At 40.8% G+C, this 19,314-nt stretch overlaps 1 protein-coding gene across 1 annotated transcript in view; it reads left to right on the forward strand.

Annotated features, from left to right (window-relative positions):
• The window catches only part of ATP9B (ATPase phospholipid transporting 9B (putative)), a 269,119-nt gene that overhangs the window by 86,799 nt on the left and 163,006 nt on the right, over window positions 1–19,314 (forward strand). The window contains exon 8 of the mRNA XM_025365036.1: window positions 12,086–12,180. Coding sequence (XP_025220821.1) covers window positions 12,086–12,180 — 95 coding nt within the window. The remainder of the gene's footprint in view (window positions 1–12,085; window positions 12,181–19,314) is intronic.

Raw genomic sequence — 19,314 nt, forward strand, 5'->3', positions numbered from 1 at the left:
AGAGAGGAAGTCTCACTCTGTCACCCAGGCTGGAGTGCTGTGGCTTAATCATAGCTCACTGCAGTCTCGAACTCCTGGGCTCAAGTGATCCTTCCACCTCAGTTTCCTGAGTAGCTGGGACTACAGGTGCTCGCCACCATGCACCATGCCCCACTAATTTTTTGTTTTTTGTAGAGATGGGGTTTTGCCATGTTGCCCAAACTGGTCTTGCACTTCTGGGCCCAAGCCATTCTCATGTCTTGGCCTCCTAAAGTGTTGGGGTTACAGGCGTGAGCCACTGTGCCCTGTAATCAGATGACATTGTCTCAGATGTAACTTTAATTGATAACGCCGATAACTGGAGAATCTTTTCATGGCTCTTGATCTTTTTGTGCCTCAGACAAGTGGGTTAATGTCTCTGTATTTCTCAGATTCCATTTTAACAATGATAATTCCCATAGTACAGGGTAGTTAAAAGGATTAAAAATAAAATTGGTGGGGTGATTACATAGATAGGGCACTTTTAGGCACTGAGTTGCTGGAAGCTACAATTAGTTGAAAATGTATCAGCTAGGAGAGAAAAAATATTTAATACTTGTGTAGAGTAAGAGACCTCAAGAATACTCAGTAGCAGGCGGAAATACTTCTAGGAGGTTCGGCGGTCGGGGGGAAAGGAGAGTGTTGTGGATGTGGATTTGCATGGACATTTCAGTTGTAGAATGTTCTGTGGAAAGGGTAGGCTGGACTAAGCTATGTGAAGATCTGTTCTCACATAATCTAATGATTTCTCCAAATTTGAGAAACAAGTAGCTACCATGATACGAGTTCCCAGTATACGACACTCATGACAGGCTTTCATGTATTTTCCATGAAATTTTACAACATAACTTCAGGGTAAGTCTTATACAGATAAAACAAACAAACAAACAAACAAACAAACAAAAAAAAAAACTGAGGTCTAACAAGTCAAGTTACTTGAAATTCAGGGGCATTGAGTAGTCAGTTACAGGGCTGGTGATCAGCTTCTGACTGTCTGACTCTGCCTTCTCAGTTATGCCAGCTTTGGGATGGAAGCCTCCAGAGCAGGCATTCTTAGCTCTATCTAGCACTATTGGTGCTTTGGGCCCAATATGTCTTTGCTGTGGTGGGCGGGTCTGTCTTCTGCACTGTTGAGTGTTGAGAATATTCTTGTCCTCATTCTACCAGAAGCCAGTAGCATTCCCCTAACTTCCTTTCCAGTTGTGAAAACCAACAGTGTCTCTATAAGTTGCCAAATGTAAATTGTCCCTAGTTGAAAAACTATGGAGGGCTTTTCATCCATTGAAGAGAATTTCTAAAATTAACCATAATTGTTCAGTTATTTACCTTTAGGAATACTTGTTTTAATATTTTTCAGAGACCTTCTTTCTCAGTGAGAACAGATTGAGTCTGCAGAAATTGAGCCATGGCCTGTTATCTTCGTCTCTACCCCAGCTCTGTGTGCAGGAAACTCTACTCTAAGCCTGTGCAGCCAAAAAGTCAGGGGCTCTGTCTTCTGCATTTCCTAGGCTACGGCTACAGCCCCACCCAGGAAGGCCTGGCCATTGCTCTTATTTTCCCCAGACTCATTTGGCAGAAGCCCAATTCCTGACAGGCTTGGCCTAGGGCACTAACATAAAGTAACCTAAAGTGGACTAGATTCTAGACTCTACCTGGGCTCCTGAGCATTCTACCCCAGTGAGTCCCAGCCCCAGCAGCTTGTAAGGCAGAGCTGACAGTGCTGGAGGGGCTACACTACAACCCCATCCCCAGTGTCCACTTGATGACCTGAGTGTCACTCCTGGTAGAGCTGGCTGCTGTCCTGTCCCCAATTCCAATGCCGTGCTCCAGAGTGAGAGACAGGTCCTAAGGACTCTGAGTGCTCAGGGTGAGAGACAGGTCCTAAGGACTGAGATGTCTGCAGCTTTACCTACAGAGTTTGTTTGAAAAATAGCCTGGCAGAGTTCATTTCTGAGGATGTCGTTGAGAACACTGGAGAGCTTGGTGGTCACCATTTCAGAGGGCAGAAACAGCAACCCAGCTTCTTGGAGAGTACTGGATCCAACCTATCCTGGGGCCGGGAGGCTGTGTGCATGTGCTAGGCGCTCTCAGAAGCAGCTGCAGTGGGACTCGGGGCAAATGTGGAAGGACTCCCTGGGTGATGAACAGCCCTCCATGATGCGAGAGCTCACCAACCCAAGGGGCTTACCCACAACCTCTGAGCTGGCCAAATGATACACGGTCCTCTGTCCCCAAGGTGAGTCCTACAATGCTGAGCTTACACGTGACGTCACAGACATCCGTGTCAGTCTGGAAGATGGTTTGCGCACCCAAGGTGATGGTCTCAGGAGTCATTGGAGAACACCTTCAAGCCACCCATCCACCCATCCCTGACTGAACACAGGCAAAGTCACGAACTCCCTGAATTGTGAGAGGTCTCCAAGCCACATACAGCCAGTGATGAAGCGTGGAAGTCCAACTAGCTAAGCCAGCCTGAGCACCACCTCTTGTCACAGGATCTTTGGGGTGTCACTTTTCCAGCCAGAAACCTCTATGTCCCGTGGCACCTTTGTCTGAGTTTTGCTCAGGCCCGCTGGGCTCATTCTGCCTACTTGGCCCAGCAGACTTCGTTCAGTTTGTGCTGCCGGCCTGGATCCCACGCCTGCTGAGGGCGAGCCAGGAACAGAGCGGGAAGAGGTGTGTGAGCGAGCGTGGGGTCTGGCCACTGCTCACAGCCAGGCATACCGACTGTGGCAGGGCAGGCAGCTCCAGGTGCTGGCTGTGTGTGAGGCTATTGCTGAACCAGGCGCTCTGTAAGCGGCTTCCACTGCGGGCACCAGGAAACGTGGCCCCAGGAGGCTTGGAGACACTAAGAACCACAGAGCCCCAAAGAGGATGTCACAGCCCTGGCTCAGTGAGCTGTTAGGTCTGGTCTCTCTGAAGGGCCACAGCTCTTCTGTCCTTCTCATTGCTTGCAATACGGCGAGTGGCAGGGCGTGTTTCAGCCCTGTTTGTGTTACAGCTCTTTCATTCCCACCATTCAGCTGGTCCTAAGTTCTTGTCCCACATCCAGGAAGAACAAGGTATATGGACAACAGGAGGGTAAGCAAAGCAAATAGGTGCTTTATTGAGCCACAGTGCAGCTCTCAGGAGACCCTAAGTGGGTAGCTCCACTCCACAGGCAGGTCGTCCGGATGATTGCAGCTCTTAGTGGAGAGGAGACCCGGAGTAGGTAGCTCCTATCAGCAGGCAGGTTGTCCCGTGGAGTGTGCATCCCCCAGCGGAGAGGGGACCTGGAGTGGGTAGTTTCTCTCTGCAGGCAGGTTGGCTCGTGGAGTGTGCAGCCCTCAGCGTAGAGGGGACCTGGAGTGGGTAGCTCCTTCCCACAGATGGTAGTCCCAATTTCTGAGTGAGTCTGGCTGAAACTGGCCTTTTTTATGGATTCAGAAAGGAGGAGATGCGTGCTGATTGGTCCATGGACAGCCATGGCGGGCCTGGGAACAGCACTATCTGATTGGCTGTATGGTCATCAATGAAGTCTGCACTCCCGGCAGTGGACTTCACTGGGAACTGGCAGCCCGGCCCCCAGGCTTCAGATTGTTCCTGGCTTGAAGGTGGGGTTTCATAGGGGACCTGCCCGTTTTTGCCCAGGAACTTGTCTGACTCCCACCATCAACATGCCATGTATGGCTCCCAGGCTGTTTGTCCCAAGGGGTGCCTGGAGGCCTGCCCGGAGCCACTCTCCCACGCTTGTTGGTGACCAAAGTCTGGAGGGGGCCGAGCCAGCAGAGTGCCGGTCATGTCAGCACTGCCCCGAGCACATGCATTCCTGCCAACTCGGAAGGGGATGGAGATCCTGCCAGCTCCGTGGAGCGTGCAGCCCTGGGCACGCCTCCCTCACTGCAGCTGGCGTCTTCGCAGCCGCCACTCCAGAGGGGCCACTGCTGCCATCACCTTGATCAGAAAGTGGTTTACATGGAGCCAGGAGCAACCTCCGGAAAGCCAAGAAAAATAGAAGGAGACTTTGCCATGGTAGTTCAGCCCGGCGACTGCAGAGTCTGAGCAGGGGGCCCATGGCTGCATCCTGCAGGGGGATGGATTTCCTAGTAGTAGTTCAGCCCAGTGAATATACAAATAAACAGATGACTGAAACAACAAACAACCCAAGTGTAGTTTTATTTTTTGTTTTTTGTTTTGACATTTGTATATTGCAGTTGCAGCTGTTCAGTAAGTCAACTCTTGGTTGAAGTGCTGAGGTGGGGGACTGAGCTATGTGTTCTTGTATAACGGGTTTGGAGTTAGATGGACCTAATCGTGGCACTCTTCACTCACTTGGGAGACCTTGGGGTACTTTACCTCTGAGGCTAAAATAGGGACAGTTTTTCCTTCTGTCTCACAGGACATCAGATATTGTATATAGGCCATGCCTGGCATCTCATGAGTAGACGCTTAGTGAATTTTAGTAACCTTCCCCTTTTTGGGGGAGAAAGAAGAGACTTTCCAGTAGACATGTATAACTCCATACAGTTTTCGAAGAAGGGGTAGCTGTGGGCAAGTGTGGAGTACAGTATGGAATCAACTCCATGACTCCTTCCTTAATTTGGAGTGCTATGTCTGTTTCTCCCCTGACAGTCTTTGGGAGGTATTTTCTAAATGAGCCAAGCCCCCAGTGTGTGTGCTTGAATTAAATCTCTCCCATGCCTCATTCTTCTCCTTGCCACATTTTCCCTGTCCTCCTCTCTCTTCCTCTCCGCCTTGCTGTTCTCTCTGATCTTGACCTTTGGCCTTTGAGGTTCCTGACAGAAAAGAGCATTATGCTTGCAGAGGTAACATATTTGCGGAGGCAGCGTCCTGCCGTGTTGAGACTTTGAGAAGACCTGATACAGGCTGTTGGTCACCTACTTCCTGTGCGGTGGAGGCGTTTTCCCATGACAGGTCCCTCAGGGGCTTCCACCTGTCTCTGGAATGGGACTTTCCCTGTCTTCCAAATGGTGAACAGTGAGTTCTCTTGGTGATTTCTGAGGCTGGGCTATTTGTATGATCAACCCCATACTATTAATAGGTCCTTCTAGAACCTCTTATTTTCTCTTTCACATTTGTTTGCCTGTCTTTACTTGTTAGACTGTCACCTAACACTGTTAAGGTCAGTAGGAAACTTGGTAGCCAGAGTAATGCTTTCAGTATAGTAGGTGTTCAGTAAATACTGGTGAAATATGTGAGAGCATGCTGTGTGTCACCTGTGCTGGACTGTGTGAAAGTCACGAGTCTTCACACAGAGTTTCTGGACTCGCGTTCCCACGGAGTGTTTCTGGACATTTCCTGTAAAATCTTCATCGAGTCTTCGTTTACTTTCTTCAAGATAAAAGTAAACCTTTCCTTAACATACCTTTTCTTAACCATTATTTAGTTATATATTTGTTGTTTTAATTATGAGTACTTAATAGTATTAGTTTAGCCATTTTGAATTATTTTGACCACTGTATCATAGTATTTCAGCTGCTTTATGCATTAGGTGATCTTCATCGGACTTTATTAGATCTATAAAAGCTTAGTCATTTCTGTGGGAAAAATGTTTCCTGAATGCTGAATGACTTAGAAATGACCACAATCAGAAGTTTTAGGCTGTTTGCTACATGGCTGCGACCTCTAAGCAGTGAGGAACTTTGAAAGGCCGTTCACCTATTTTTTCCTTCTAACAGTAAATTACAAAGTTATCTTATGACTTCCAGCAAAGTTACAAAATTGCCTTACGACTCCCCAGTACTTAAAGTCATACTGTCATTACTGTTACTGTGTAAGAACCTTTTATTTAATGCTTCCGTTTTGCTCTGGTAATCACTTGCAAGCTGACTGAGCTCAGACTCTCTTGCTCTGGACAGAGGGAAAGGCCAGGAGCTCTGCTATGGCTGACCTTGGCTGCCAAGGTAGGGAGGAGCTACAACCGGCCAGTAACTTTCATGCACTGGCTCTGTCGGATGAGCACAAGCTCATGTCAGAAACTCCCCAGAGCCACCCTGGGCCTGGGTGGCATCGATTCCTCGTGTGATTCTGAATGAAATTGATGAATGGGAGCAAACACTGATATTCTCCTAGAATGGCAGTGGGAGCCAAGAACAACTGAGATGAGTCTCCTCCTCTGTAGGTGTTGAAATAGGTGTTACAGTGTGCTTCCTGTAGTGCAATACTTCGAGGTTAAGTCCAGTTACTTGCTTTATTTATCTCTTTATTGCAAACACCAGATGTTTGAGTCATACTTTTAGGTTGATATTTATTTAATCTAAATGTGTTTTTAAAACAGATTTTTAATCTCTGGGTTTATAACATGATTTTTATGCCATTCTGTAGAATTTGTTTGGGAAAGCATCTTAACATATTTTTTAGGTTTCCGGAATCAAATTTTAGATTGTGTTGGAATTGTCGTTTCTGAGTTTAAACATTTCCATCAGTTGCTGGAAAGGCTGGTGTGTGAAGACCCCCTTCTGGTCCAGTGTAGTGTCAGAGGTCTCTCTCCTGCATGTCAGATTAGTTGGTCTGCTGAGCTGCTTGATTATAAGCATTAGCCAGTATAATACTGAGTTCTGAAAACTAGACCTTACCTGATTGTGACCCCGAATTTATTCAGTCTGTTAAGTTGTAGTCACTAGAACACATAGTACTTATTGCCTGAATCTTGGCTTTCAAAACTTGGAGGAAAAACCATTTTCTTCCCTGGTTTCTTGTTTTTGCCGTGGCTGTGCTGTGCAGCTATACATGGTATGCTTCAGAATCTTTCTAGGTTTTCTCAAGTTGTACATGAAAGATTCTTTGCCAATAAGCATATTTCGTTTAGTCTAACTGATGCAACCTTCTGCCTATAATGTTAAGTAACTTTGTTACTTAAAAACAGAATTAAAATTCAAGATTTGAAAGTATATTTGAAATATTTGAAACTTCATAGGGCTTTTTTATTAAAAATCTATTTTTAAAAATCTACATATTATTTAAATCTGATTGTTGCTTCAGTACCATTGTAGTATATTAGCACTGTTGAAATTTTGTTCATTTCCAAAATTTAAGACTGTTCATGTTTGAGAAAGGGTGTTATGAAGCAATTCACTTGTCAAATGTGAATATTTTTATACCAGTATAATTGAGTTATATAGATACATAGTAATAGGAAAGATAGATTGCAGTTGTATTAGCAACCTAAATTGAGAGCTTTAATTTGCCATTTAAAACTTACTCCTAGAGTGAACAACACCTTTTTAAAAAATATGTTTTACATTGAAATAATTAATGACTCCTGGGAAGTTGCAGAGATAGTACAGGGAGACCCTGTGTGTCCCCTTCACCCAGATTCCTCCAGTGGTTGACAACTTACCTGTAGTAGAATATCAGACCAGGATGTTGACACTGGTACAGTGTGCGCACGTAAGGCTGTGTTATTTCATCTTGGGTGTGGGTTCCTGTCACCACCAATGCAGTCAAGGTGCAGAACTGTTGCACCACCCTGAGGATCTCCCTCACACTAGCCCTGTGGGCTCAGCCATCCCTCTGCTTCCAACAACCTTCACCCTGGGTAACCATGAATTTGTTCTCCATTTCTATACATTTGTCATTTCTGGAATGTTATATAAATGAAATAAACCATTCATGACCTTCAGAGACTCTTTTTTTTTTTTTGAGACAGAGTCTCACTCTGTCACCCAGGCTGGAGGCCTATGGCGCGATCTCAGCTTACTGCAACTTCCGCCTCCTGGGTTCAAGCGATTCTCCTGCCTCAGCCTCCTGAGTAGCTGGGATTACAGGTGCATGCCCCCACACCCGGCTAATTTTTATATTTTTAGTAGAGACGGGGTTTCACCAGGCTGGTTCAGGCTGGTCTCGAGCTCCTGACCTCGTGATCTGCCTTGGCTTCCCAAAGTGCTGTGATTACAGGCATGAGCCACTGCACCTGGCTTAGAGACTCTTTTTCTACTTAGCACAGCACCCTTGAGATCCATCCAAGTTGTTGTATAAGTCAACAGTTTGTTCCTTTTCTGCTGCTAACTAGGATTTCATGGATGGATGTACCACAGCATGTTTTAAACCATTCATCATTGTTGGTTGGAGTTTTTTGTTGTTTACAGGTTTTTGTTATAAATAAAACTGCTTTGAACAATTATGTACAGCTTTTTTGTGGACATAAGTTTTTATTTCTCCAGATCGATGTCCAGGAGTGGGGTTGCTGGTTTTTATGGTAATTATATGCTTATTTTAAGACTGACTAACCCTTTTCCAGAGTTACGTTTTTGTTTTACATTCCCACCAGCAATGCCTGGGACATCTAGTTTTGCCATATCTGGCTGATGTTTGGTGGTATGTGTAGCGGTGCTTCCTCGTGGTTTGCACGTGCCGCTCCGTTGTGGCTGTGACGTCGAGCAGGTTCTTGCTGTGTGTTTGCCATCCTCAGGACTCTAGGAAAGTGTCTCTTCATGTCTTTGGCCCCTTTTCTAATTGGATTTTTTTTTAAACTATTGATATTGAGAGTTCCTTATATATTCTACGTAGGCGTCCTTTGGTCAGATACGCAGCTTACAAATATTTTCTACTAGTTTGTAGTTTGTCTTTTCATCTTCTGCAAAGATCTTTACATATTCAAAGTATTTAATTTTATCAAAGTCCAATTGATTTTTTTTAATGGGTTATGCATTTGATGTCCTGTTTAGGAACTCATCTTCCAGCCATATGCCCTGCGGATTTCTTCTTGTGGTGGCTTTTTTTTTGTCCGAAAAGTTTTACGTTGAGATCTGTGATCTATTTTGAGTTAATTACTGTATAAGATGTAAGGTTTAGGTCAAGGCTTTGGGGTTGTTGGGCTATGTATATCCAAATGCTCTAGCGTCATTTATAGTGAAGATTCTATTCTCCATAAATTACTTTGGTGAATGCATCAAAATTAGTTGCCATACTTGGATGTTGGGGGGACTCTCTGGGTTCTTTATTTTGTTCCATTGATCTGTGTTTCTGTTCCTTCTCCAGTATCAAACAATCTTGGTTACTGCAGCTGTCTGAAAAGTCTTATAATCTGGTGGGCTGATTTCTCCCAGTTTTTCTTCCTTTACCCCCCGCCCACTTTTTTTTAGCTCTTCTAAACAACTTTTAGCTCTTTTAAACAATTTTGCCTTTCTATACACATTTTAGAATAATCTTGCCTGTATCTTTAAAGAAAATCTTCGTGGGACTATGATAGTCATGAAGTAAAGACCTGTTGGCATTTATGGGTGACCAGGTTCTTCAGTTGCTAGTCTGAGATAAAAAGGGCAAGATGAAAACAGGAAATCACCACTGTCCTTTCTTGATACCCGAGGACTTGAGCTGGACTGCACTTTTCCTGCTTTTCTAGAATCATCATCATTTTAAAAAATTTAATGTTCAGCATTTTTTTGCTTTATTTAGGAAGACTAGGAAAGAGTACATCTGCTCTATCCTTCTGGAAATAAAATTCCCTTAAAGTTTTTATTCATTTTCTATTTTTTAAATTGGATCTTAAACTTTATTATAGGAATTTTCACTGCATGAAGCCATAGTGTAATGGACTGCTGCATCACCATTGTCCCCTGGAAAACGTCTCTTTAAATAACCAGACTTGTTTCATCCGTATGTCTCATTTGGATAAAATCCTGTGTATAATTCGATTGCATTAACAAATTCAGCATTTACAAATTACAACCACAATTCCATTATCATACCATAAACTATTGAACAAGAATTTCTTAGATGAACACTTGGTGAGTCTCCCGGTTTCTGATTGTCTCACACACCTCTTCTTACAGTTGATCTGTTCTAGTCAGGATGCGAGGGCCCTTCTCTTGCACTTGTTACAGGTATCTCTCAAATCTGTTTTCATCTACAACAATTCCTTATCTTTGTTTTTTTATTTGTTGAAAAAACAGGGTTATTGGACATAGAGAATATCTGATATTCTAGATTTGTGTGAGTGCATACACAAAACAACTATATTATTAATACATTTCTTTATTTCTTGTGTTTTTGTTAACTGGTAGGTGGATCTAAAGGGTTGACCATACTCATTTTCAGTTTTCTTTTAGCTTTTCATTTTTTTGGTGAAAGAATACTACAGCAGTGCTTCTGTGTAGTCCTGTTTGTAACTGTAGGCAGATGTATGCATGTCTGTCTTTTAGTGATGAATAGATACAGGTGCTATCAACCGATCTTCCCAGTATAACGTTCTCCACCAGGCTGGGCGTGGTGACTCACGCCTGTAATCCCAGCACTTTGGGAGGCTGTGGCGGGTGGATCACGAGGTCAAGAGATCGAGACCATCCTGGCCAACATGGTGAAAACCCGTCTCTACTAAAAATACAAAAAAATTAGCTGGGCGTGGTGGCACGCACCTGTAGTCCCAGCTACTTGGAAGGCTGAGGCAGGAGAATCGCTTGAACCCGGGAAGTGGAGGTTGCAGTGAGCCGAGATTGCGCCACTGCACTCCAGCCTGGCGACAGAGCTAGACTCTGTCCCAAAAAAAAAAAAAAAAAAAAAATTCTGAAACCTCAGAAGTCACCTGGATGAATTCTCACTGTGATTAAACTGTGAATTATGTTTTATACGCTGCTTTTTATTTTTTAGGATTTTTTTAAAAGTTTGCTGTAATTTGGCTTTTTAATTATATAAAATGTATCTGATTTTAAAGTGAACAGTATAAGATATATTCAGAAGTCTTAGCATCTATTCCTGTTCCCTTCCTCCCTCTATAGGTATTACACACACATACATGCACACACAGATATATGTGCACACACACAGAAGCATTTGCATGCATACAAATACATTCACAGATAGAGGAGCACACATAGAAACACAGATTTGCATGCCCTCACATCCCTCACACAGATATGCTTGCATGCGTACATAGGTACACGTGTGTGCACAGATATGTTCACACACCAGTATGCACACACAGAGAAACACACAGATCCTCAGGTGCTTGTTCACAGCTATACATGCATATTATATACAGATACGCATGTACACAAACATACACGCAAGCACACACAAATACATATATACACATGCATGTGTGCACACAGATACGCTTGCACACACACAAGTTAGCCATGCATGCACACTCACATATACATGCACACACACAGATACACACATAGATACATATCCACACAAAGATGAACATGTATGTATATAGTTATACATGCATAGAGATATGTATGGACATACACAAATTCTCCTCCCTCCCTTGTTCTTAATTATAATGTATTTTTCTATATATAATGTCCAGCACCTTGCTTTCTTCATTTCACAGTCTATATCCTAGAGATCTTTCCATGTCAGTGTATCGAGGTCATCTTGTTTGCTTTACTTTCTTCTCTCTCTCTATTGCCGTATGTGCTCTGTTTTATTCAGCTAGTCCTCTGTTTGTTCCCCTTTGTTTCACAACAGTCTTCTGTTACTATAAATAATGCTGCAGGGAGCGGCTTTGTGTGTATGTCATTTTGTGCTTTTGCTATTCCATCGTTAGAATAGTCTCTGAGAAGTGGGATGATAGCATGGCCAGAGTAATGGATTTTCTTTATAGATTATCTTAGCACGTTTGAAACTGGATAGGCCTGTGGGCATATGATAACAATTACCTTGGTCTTAGCATTGTAGTTGTGCTTTTATGATTGAACATTTTTTATGATGGTAAATCTGATATTTTATTAGCAAGATAATACCATACACTCTTGGATATTTTTGTGTGTTTGTTATTTTGTTATTATCAGAACATACATTGAAAGTAGAAATGATCAATGCAGTTTTTCTAAAATAGAAGACTGATTAATGTTAAACCTAATAGGCAAGAGCAGCAAATAGGAAATGAGTGATTTAAAAGAATGTAATGGCCTACATCTTTTCATGAAACTTGTTTTGTGAATCAAGGAACATTGTGTAAAATAAAGGTTTTTAAGGATTTTTGTTCCTGGGAATATCTAGGTTGTTATTTATTTGTCCTACTGTGCCCTGGAATTACTCTTTGATGGCACTTGTAGCTCAGGAAAAACCTTCTGTAACACAATTCAAGAGTGGTAAATTTTTATTTTCTACTTCCAAGGTTCGTGTTTTATTCGAACTGATCAACTGGATGGTGAAACTGACTGGAAGCTGAAGGTGGCAGTGAGCTGCACGCAACGGCTGCCGGCTCTGGGGGTGAGCAGCATCAAGACTACTCCATCCTTTTATCTTTAGTGGTAGTTCCTAGGTTTCACGCATATTTCTGTTTATACCAGCTAATTTATTTAATGCATTGAGAATTTGTTTTATAATTTCTTTATTCCTCATGAAGGTTCATTGAAGAATTATGCCAAAGTAATTTCTGTGATGTCTTAGCACATAATCAGTTTTAGGTAATTGTGAATTTTCCTTGACACTTAGGTTTTCTTTCTCCTTCTGCTCACCTTCCTCCCCGTCCTTCCTCTCCTTGCCCCTCTCCCCTTCTTCTGCCTCCTCCTCTTAATGTCTTTTTTCTTTTTCAATTTATTTTATTTTTTATGTGACAGGTTGTCACTCTTTTGCCCGGACTGAAATACAGTAACGTGATCATAGCTCACTGAGCCACAAACTCCTGGGCTCAAGTGACGCTCTCTCCACAGCCTCCTGAGTAGATGGGAGTACAGGTGCACACCACCACGCCCAGTCAGTTCTTAGTTTTCTTTTTGTAGAGATGGGGGTCTTGCTATGTTGCCCAGGCTGGTCTTGAACTCCTGGCCTCAAGCAATCCTCTCACCTTGGTCTTTCAAAGTGCTGGAATTACAGGTTTGAGCCATCACACCCAGCCAGAAATTTTTATTTCTTATTTGGCTGTTTGTTCCTCTCCTTTGTGATTTTGTATTGGTGTTTGCCAATTAAAAAGTACATACATGCTCGTGTGTGTAGAATCTTTCAAATCAGTGAAACCAGATACTCACAAATGAATATCCTGTTTTAAATTTTCACCTACTTAGGCACATAAAAGTGTTTTTCTTTCTTTTATTTTCTCCCTGTACATCACATGGGCTTCATTAGCCTTCAGGTCAGGAGCTCTGTTTGAAAATCGTCCAAGCTGCTTCTCTGGGTCAGGCTTCTCAGTCAAAGCCAGGCAGCGAGATGCTACTCAGATGATTTGTTCTCATGGGTTTTTAATTTTCAGTGTTCTGTGATTGTTTACTTAAATTCTCTAGGATACTATGCATAATTTATATGTTTAGAGTTATTACAACTTACATTTTTTCATGGTTAGTGAATGAGGGAAGGTAGGTTCTACTGGACCAACAGATGAGCAGATTGGAGAGGCTGGGCTGTTGACAGCTACCTTTTACCTGCTTGGTGGTGGGTAGAGTCAACCAGGCAGCTATTACGTCGTGAAGTCATATGTCAGCGAGCAGCACCTCCTCACCTGAGGATGGGGCTGGGGAGTGTGTGCATGCGGCAGTTCCTGGATCACACAGTGTGGCTTTCAAAGGAGCTGCCAAACAGTTTTCCAGAGTGGCCGTGCCATTGGCTGTCGTCACCAGCACCGGATGAGTGACCTGGTTTCTCTGTGTCCTTGCCGCCTTCAGTGTTGTCACCAGTTTTTATTGTAGTCATTCTGACGGATGTGTGCAGTGATACCCTATTGTGGTTTCAGTTTGCGTTTCTGTGATGGCTGGTTGTGTTGAACATTGTTTCGTGTGCTTGTTTGCCATCTGCTTGTCCTCTTTGGTGATGTGTCCTGTTGACAGTCTGGGAGCAAAAGCATTCTGCCTTGGTGGATAATGCTAGCTGCAGCTTGTTCAGGGAGTGCCTGTCAGGGTGAGGAAGTTCTTTCTAGTCTTAGTTTGCTGAGAGGTTTTATCATGAATGGGTGTTAGATTTTTCCAAAGCTTTTCTGCATCTGTAGGGATGATCATACGGATTTTCTCCTTTATCTATTAATATGATGGTATGTGGACTGATTTCATATGTGTTACACCAGTCTTGTGTTACTGGCATAAACCTCACCTAGTAGTCATACTGCATGTCTTTTTATTATGTCACAGTATTTGATATGCTGACATTTTGTTAAGGATGTTTTGTGCTGATGTTCACGAAAGATATGGATCTGTATTGCCTTTGTTTAATGTCTTTAGTTTGATATCTAGGGGTAAGCTGGCCTTATAATAAGTTGGGAGTCTCTTTGCCTCCTGTAATTTTTCAAATAGTTGGCATAAAATTGGTATTACTTATTTTTTAAATGTTGAACAAACTCGCTTTTGGAACTGTGATCCTAGAGATTACTTTTTGGGAAAGCACTTGATTGTGAATTGAATTTCTTTGGTACAGAGTTAATCAGGTTTTCTCTTCATTGGAAATTTGTGTTTTTCAGAGAATTGGTTCATTTCATGTAAGTTGACAACATTAATGGCATAAAGTTCATAATATTCCATTATTTTTAGCCATTTTAGGATTCCTTCTTTCACTCCCAATATTGATAGTTTGTCTCTGTTTTATCGATCATTTTAAAGAACTCGTTTTTGGTTTCATTGATTATCTTTATTGTTTGTTCATTTTCTGTGGTATTAATTTCTGCTCTTTATTTCCTTCATTCTTCATAGTTTATGTATAATTTTTTTTGTTTCTTCCTCTGTAAGGTGGAAGTTAGACCTTTGATTTTATAACTTACCGTTTTCTATTTATAAACTTTCAGAGCTATAAACCTGTTTCCAAGCATTGTTTACCTATGTCACACAAATTGTGATTTATTTAGTTAACAATAGTTAATAATTTAGTTAAAAAATCATTTTCATTTAGTTAAAAATATTTTCTAATTCCTTCATGATTTCTTCTTTTTATCCCTTGATTATTTGGAAATACATTGTTATTTGATAAATAGTTGGGGATTTTCCCAATGTCTGGTAATTTATTGTTATTTAATTATCTTATGGTCACGGAACATATTCTGTTCTATTTCAGTCCTTTCATATGTATTGAAACTTGTGATATGGCCCAGCGTATGAACTCTCTGGGTCAGTATTCCATGTGAGCTTAAAAATAATGTTTGTTCTGCTATTGTCTGGATGTTCTGTAAATGTTCATTAGGTCAAGCTAATGGAAACTTGTTTAAAAAGTTTTATAGTTGTTTTCTACCATTCGTTCTCTGAATTACTGAAGAAAACTTTTAAGATCCCATACCTTCTGTAGATTGAACGAGTTCTCCTTTTGGCTCTGTTACTTGTTTCCTTATCTCTATTGAAGCACTGTTACTGGGTTCATACACATTCACAATTATTATGTTTTCTTGAATATGCCCTTTTTCATTATTCCTGGTAATATTCTTTGTTGAGACATCTATTTTGTTCTTTACTATTATAGTAATTCCAGCTTTTTTAAAATTAGCATTTACATGGTATATCTTCCATTAGTTTTAGTTTTATATATATTTTTCTTTGATTTTAAAGTTTCTTAATGTAATAAAAGTAGGTACTGCTTTTTTTATTCTGAGAATTGCTGCATTTTTGTTGTGTACATTTACTGTAATCATTAATGTGGTTGGGCTGAAGTCAGTCCTTTGACTCCTTAGGTTCGATTTATCCCATTTCTTTCTTTTCTTCATCTTTTGGTGGTGTGTTATGTTTCCATTTAGTTACCATTGTTAGCTAATTAGCTATGTGCGTTAGTTCTGTTTTGTGTCATTATCATGTTTCCAGTGTGTTTTTAACTTATCACAGTCGTTCTCCATGTCACTTACAGTGTAAGAGTCATGCACAGTAGATGTCCATGACTTCCTTCCCATCCTTTGTATTTGTGTCATCTGTCTTACTTCTGCGTATTATTAGCCACACAGTGCATTACTGTTTTTGTTTTGTTTAAAGTTGTCAAGCATATTTTAAAGATAGTAAAAAATGAAAACAGTATTTTCTGTTCACCCATGTGTTTACCTATTCTGGAACTTCTCTTTCCTGTGTGTTGATCCAAGTTTCCATTTACTGCCAATTTCCTTTAGCTCTAAGAACTTCTTTCAATGAGTCTTGTAGTGAAGTCTGCTAGAGACTTCTAGCAGAAGTCTGTCAATTTTTGTTTGTTTGAAAATTGTCTTTATTTTGCCTTTTTCTTTCTTTCTTTCTTTTTTTTTTTTTGAGACAGAGCGAGACTCTGTCACAGAGGCTTAAGTGCAGTGGCGCAATCTCGACTCACTGCAGCCTCCACCTCCCGGGTTTAAGCAGTTCTCCTGCCTCAGCCTCCCGAGTAGCTGGGATTATAGGCACGTGCCACCACCACGCCTGGCTAAATTTTGTATTTTTTTTTAAGTAGAGACAGGGTTTCACCATATTGGCCAGGCTGGTCTTGAACTCCTGACCTCAGATGATCCGCCCACCTCGGCCTCCCAAAATCGGGGGTTACGGGTGTGAGCCATCATATGGGGCCTATTTTGCCTTCACTTTTGAAGGATGTCTTGAAGTTTTCATTTGACAGTCTTTTTTATCTTTGCCTTTCAGAGCTTTTATTTCATCTTATGGCATCCATAGTCCTGAAAAGACGCTTACAGGCATTCTTAGCCTGACTTCTTTATCCTCTGTGCCTTTTTCTGTGGGTATTTTGAAAGCCTTTCCTGTTCTGACTGGCTTTCAGGAATTTAAGTATGATGTGTTTTGATTTGCCTTACTTGGGTTTGTTGGGCTTCTTGTATCTGGAGTTTCATGGTTTTTATCCAGTTTCAAGATTTTCAGCCTTTATTTTTCTTATCTTTCTGCCCAAACCCCTCTGAGACATGACCAACAAAATTAGTCTAACTACTAATATCAAGTAAGTTAGTCTAACTACTCATATGAAAAAAGAGTAAGAACTTCAATGACATGGGAATATCAAGTACTCAGATTCCCACATGCCACTGATGCTCTTACTCTTTTTCTCAGCCTTTTTTTTCCTTCTGTAACTCAATTTCGATAGTATCTGTTACTCTGTCATTAAATTCACTAACATTTATCTTTTTTAGTATCTAGTCTTCTGTTAAGCCCACCCAATGAATTTTGTTATTCCCAGTGTTGTAATCTCTGGATGTTCCATATGTTTCTCTCATTTTTGTTTAAATACCTTTTCTGTTCTTTCCTACTATGTATATAGCTTCATTGGACTATTTCCATGGTTTATAATGCTGAATTCCATGTGTGTTAACTCCTTTATCTCTGTCACTTTTGGGTATGTTTCTATTTAAATTTTTTGGCCCTCGTTATAGACCCATACTTTCCTGCTTCTTTCCGTGTCTGGTAATTTTTTATTGTATGCTGAGTATGTAAGTGTTATATTTAATGTCTGAGATTTTCATTTCTATCTTTAAAGCATCTTGATCTTTATTAAATTAGTTCAGCAACTTGTGGGTCAACTTGATGTCTTCAAGGCTTGTTCTTAGACTTTGTTAGAGGCCTAGAGGCTCCTTTATTGGAATGCTAATTAATCCGATTGCTACAGCATGATCCTGCTGGGATCCTTCTGATATCTGCTGAAATCCTTGCTGGTTCACAGGTGCCTCTGAACTCTGACTAGTCAAAACTCAACTCTCTCCAACTCTGTAGTCTCTGTGGGTGGTTGAGGCTGGAAGTCTGTGGTTCTCCTTTGGCCAGACACACTCTTACCCTGTATGCTGTGTGTACGCACATTCAGTAACACTTAGGTAGAACACTCTGCATATTTCTGCAGTTCTTTTTCTTCCTTGCCCCTTTTTGAGTATTTTGCAAATGCTGGCTGTCAGTTTCCCTGAATTCTGGTCTCAGTCTCCTAAATTCGGAATAGCTGCCTCCCTCTGCCTGGCTTCTGCCCTGTGAAGTGGTCAGTCTCTTTACCTGGGCTTATGTGGGGCACATGGCTTTGTTTCTCTTCTCCCTGGGGCACTGTATCTAGTGTCTGAAAATAGATATTTTATAAATATTGTTCATTTTCCAGTTGTTTTCATGGGAGGGCAAGTCTCATATTAGTTACCACAACATTGCTTGTAGAAGCCCTTGATTAATTTTTAATGAAAAATATTAAGTTACTTGTGGATGAAACAAACTATGTGACATTTCAAATTATGGTTAAACTAAAACAAACAAACAAACATGTATTTGTTTATTGAGAAATTGCTTGTTGGTGGGGATCTCCCTGCTGGGAGGCTTGTGACCGCCCTGCCGAGAGCCTGAATGCTGGCCCTTCTGCCATCTCTAGATGTTCCTGCCCTCTCTGGGGGCTTCCCTTTAAAAAAGAGGTGGATGTCAGTTTTGAGTCCTGATTCTGATAGTAACGTGTGCATTGAAAATAATACATAAATCACAAAATAGAAAACCCCTGCCAGTCTGCGGTGGCTCTCATGAGCATTTTGGTATAAATCCTTTCTGACAGTACCTTCCCCGAGCCATGTTCTTGCATGGTTGGATAATGCTGTATAGTACTGTTTTTTCCAGTAGAATCTTTATTCAAGAATATGCTATGGGTCATCCTTTCATGTTAGAAATTGTGTGTCCTTGCAAGTGTTTTATTAGCTGCATAGTTTCTGATAAATTATAGCTTCTGTAACTGGCCTGATATTGGTGAATTTAAAAGTTATTTTGAAATTCTAGATTAAAAAAATAAGCATATTTCAAGAATTTTGGTTATTTGGCCAAAATGCTCTTCAGAAGACTATGCAACTTATCTACTGTGTATTAATTAATCAATTAATCTTTCACTGTTTTCTAATCTGATAACTGTAACAATGGTATCCCATTTAAATTTACATTTGGTTAGATTTTAATGTGTGAGGTTGAAGATAATTCTTACCTAAGAAAGTATATTTCTCATATTTTTATTTTCTAAGTCTGTTCATGTTATCTGCTTAGTTTTCTACTGTGTGTTTTTAAAGTTCTTTGTATGTAAAGTTTGTTAATAACTTTTTATTTTCCAATTTTTCTAAATACTTTCGTTTATAGTTTCTGTTGCCCATATAAAAGTTCAGTGTGTTTATGTAATGTGACCTACCAATATTTTTTAAATGGTTTCTGCTTTTTGGTTTTATGCTTAGACTATTTCTACTCATGATTATATTTTAAATAATTAGTTTTAAAATAATTCCTGCTTTACATATAAAATCTGATTACCATTTTTGGGGGGAGGTTTTTTTTTTTAGTTTAATTAAAGTTAAAAAGAAAAAAAAGCTGTTAGGTGCATCAGTACCATTCACTGAAGAACTGTTTTGTTAGTTTTTTTATTTTTTCACAAATTTAATATTGTCCCCAAATGGTTATACAATTCTAACTTTTCAACATCAGGGTATGAGCGTGTCTGTTTCTCCATAACTTTACCCAGTACACATTGCAAATATGTTCTCCAATCTGTTTC

The sequence above is a fragment of the Theropithecus gelada genome, chromosome 18, assembly GCF_003255815.1.
Source record: "Theropithecus gelada isolate Dixy chromosome 18, Tgel_1.0, whole genome shotgun sequence".
Taxonomy (NCBI): domain Eukaryota; kingdom Metazoa; phylum Chordata; class Mammalia; order Primates; family Cercopithecidae; genus Theropithecus; species Theropithecus gelada.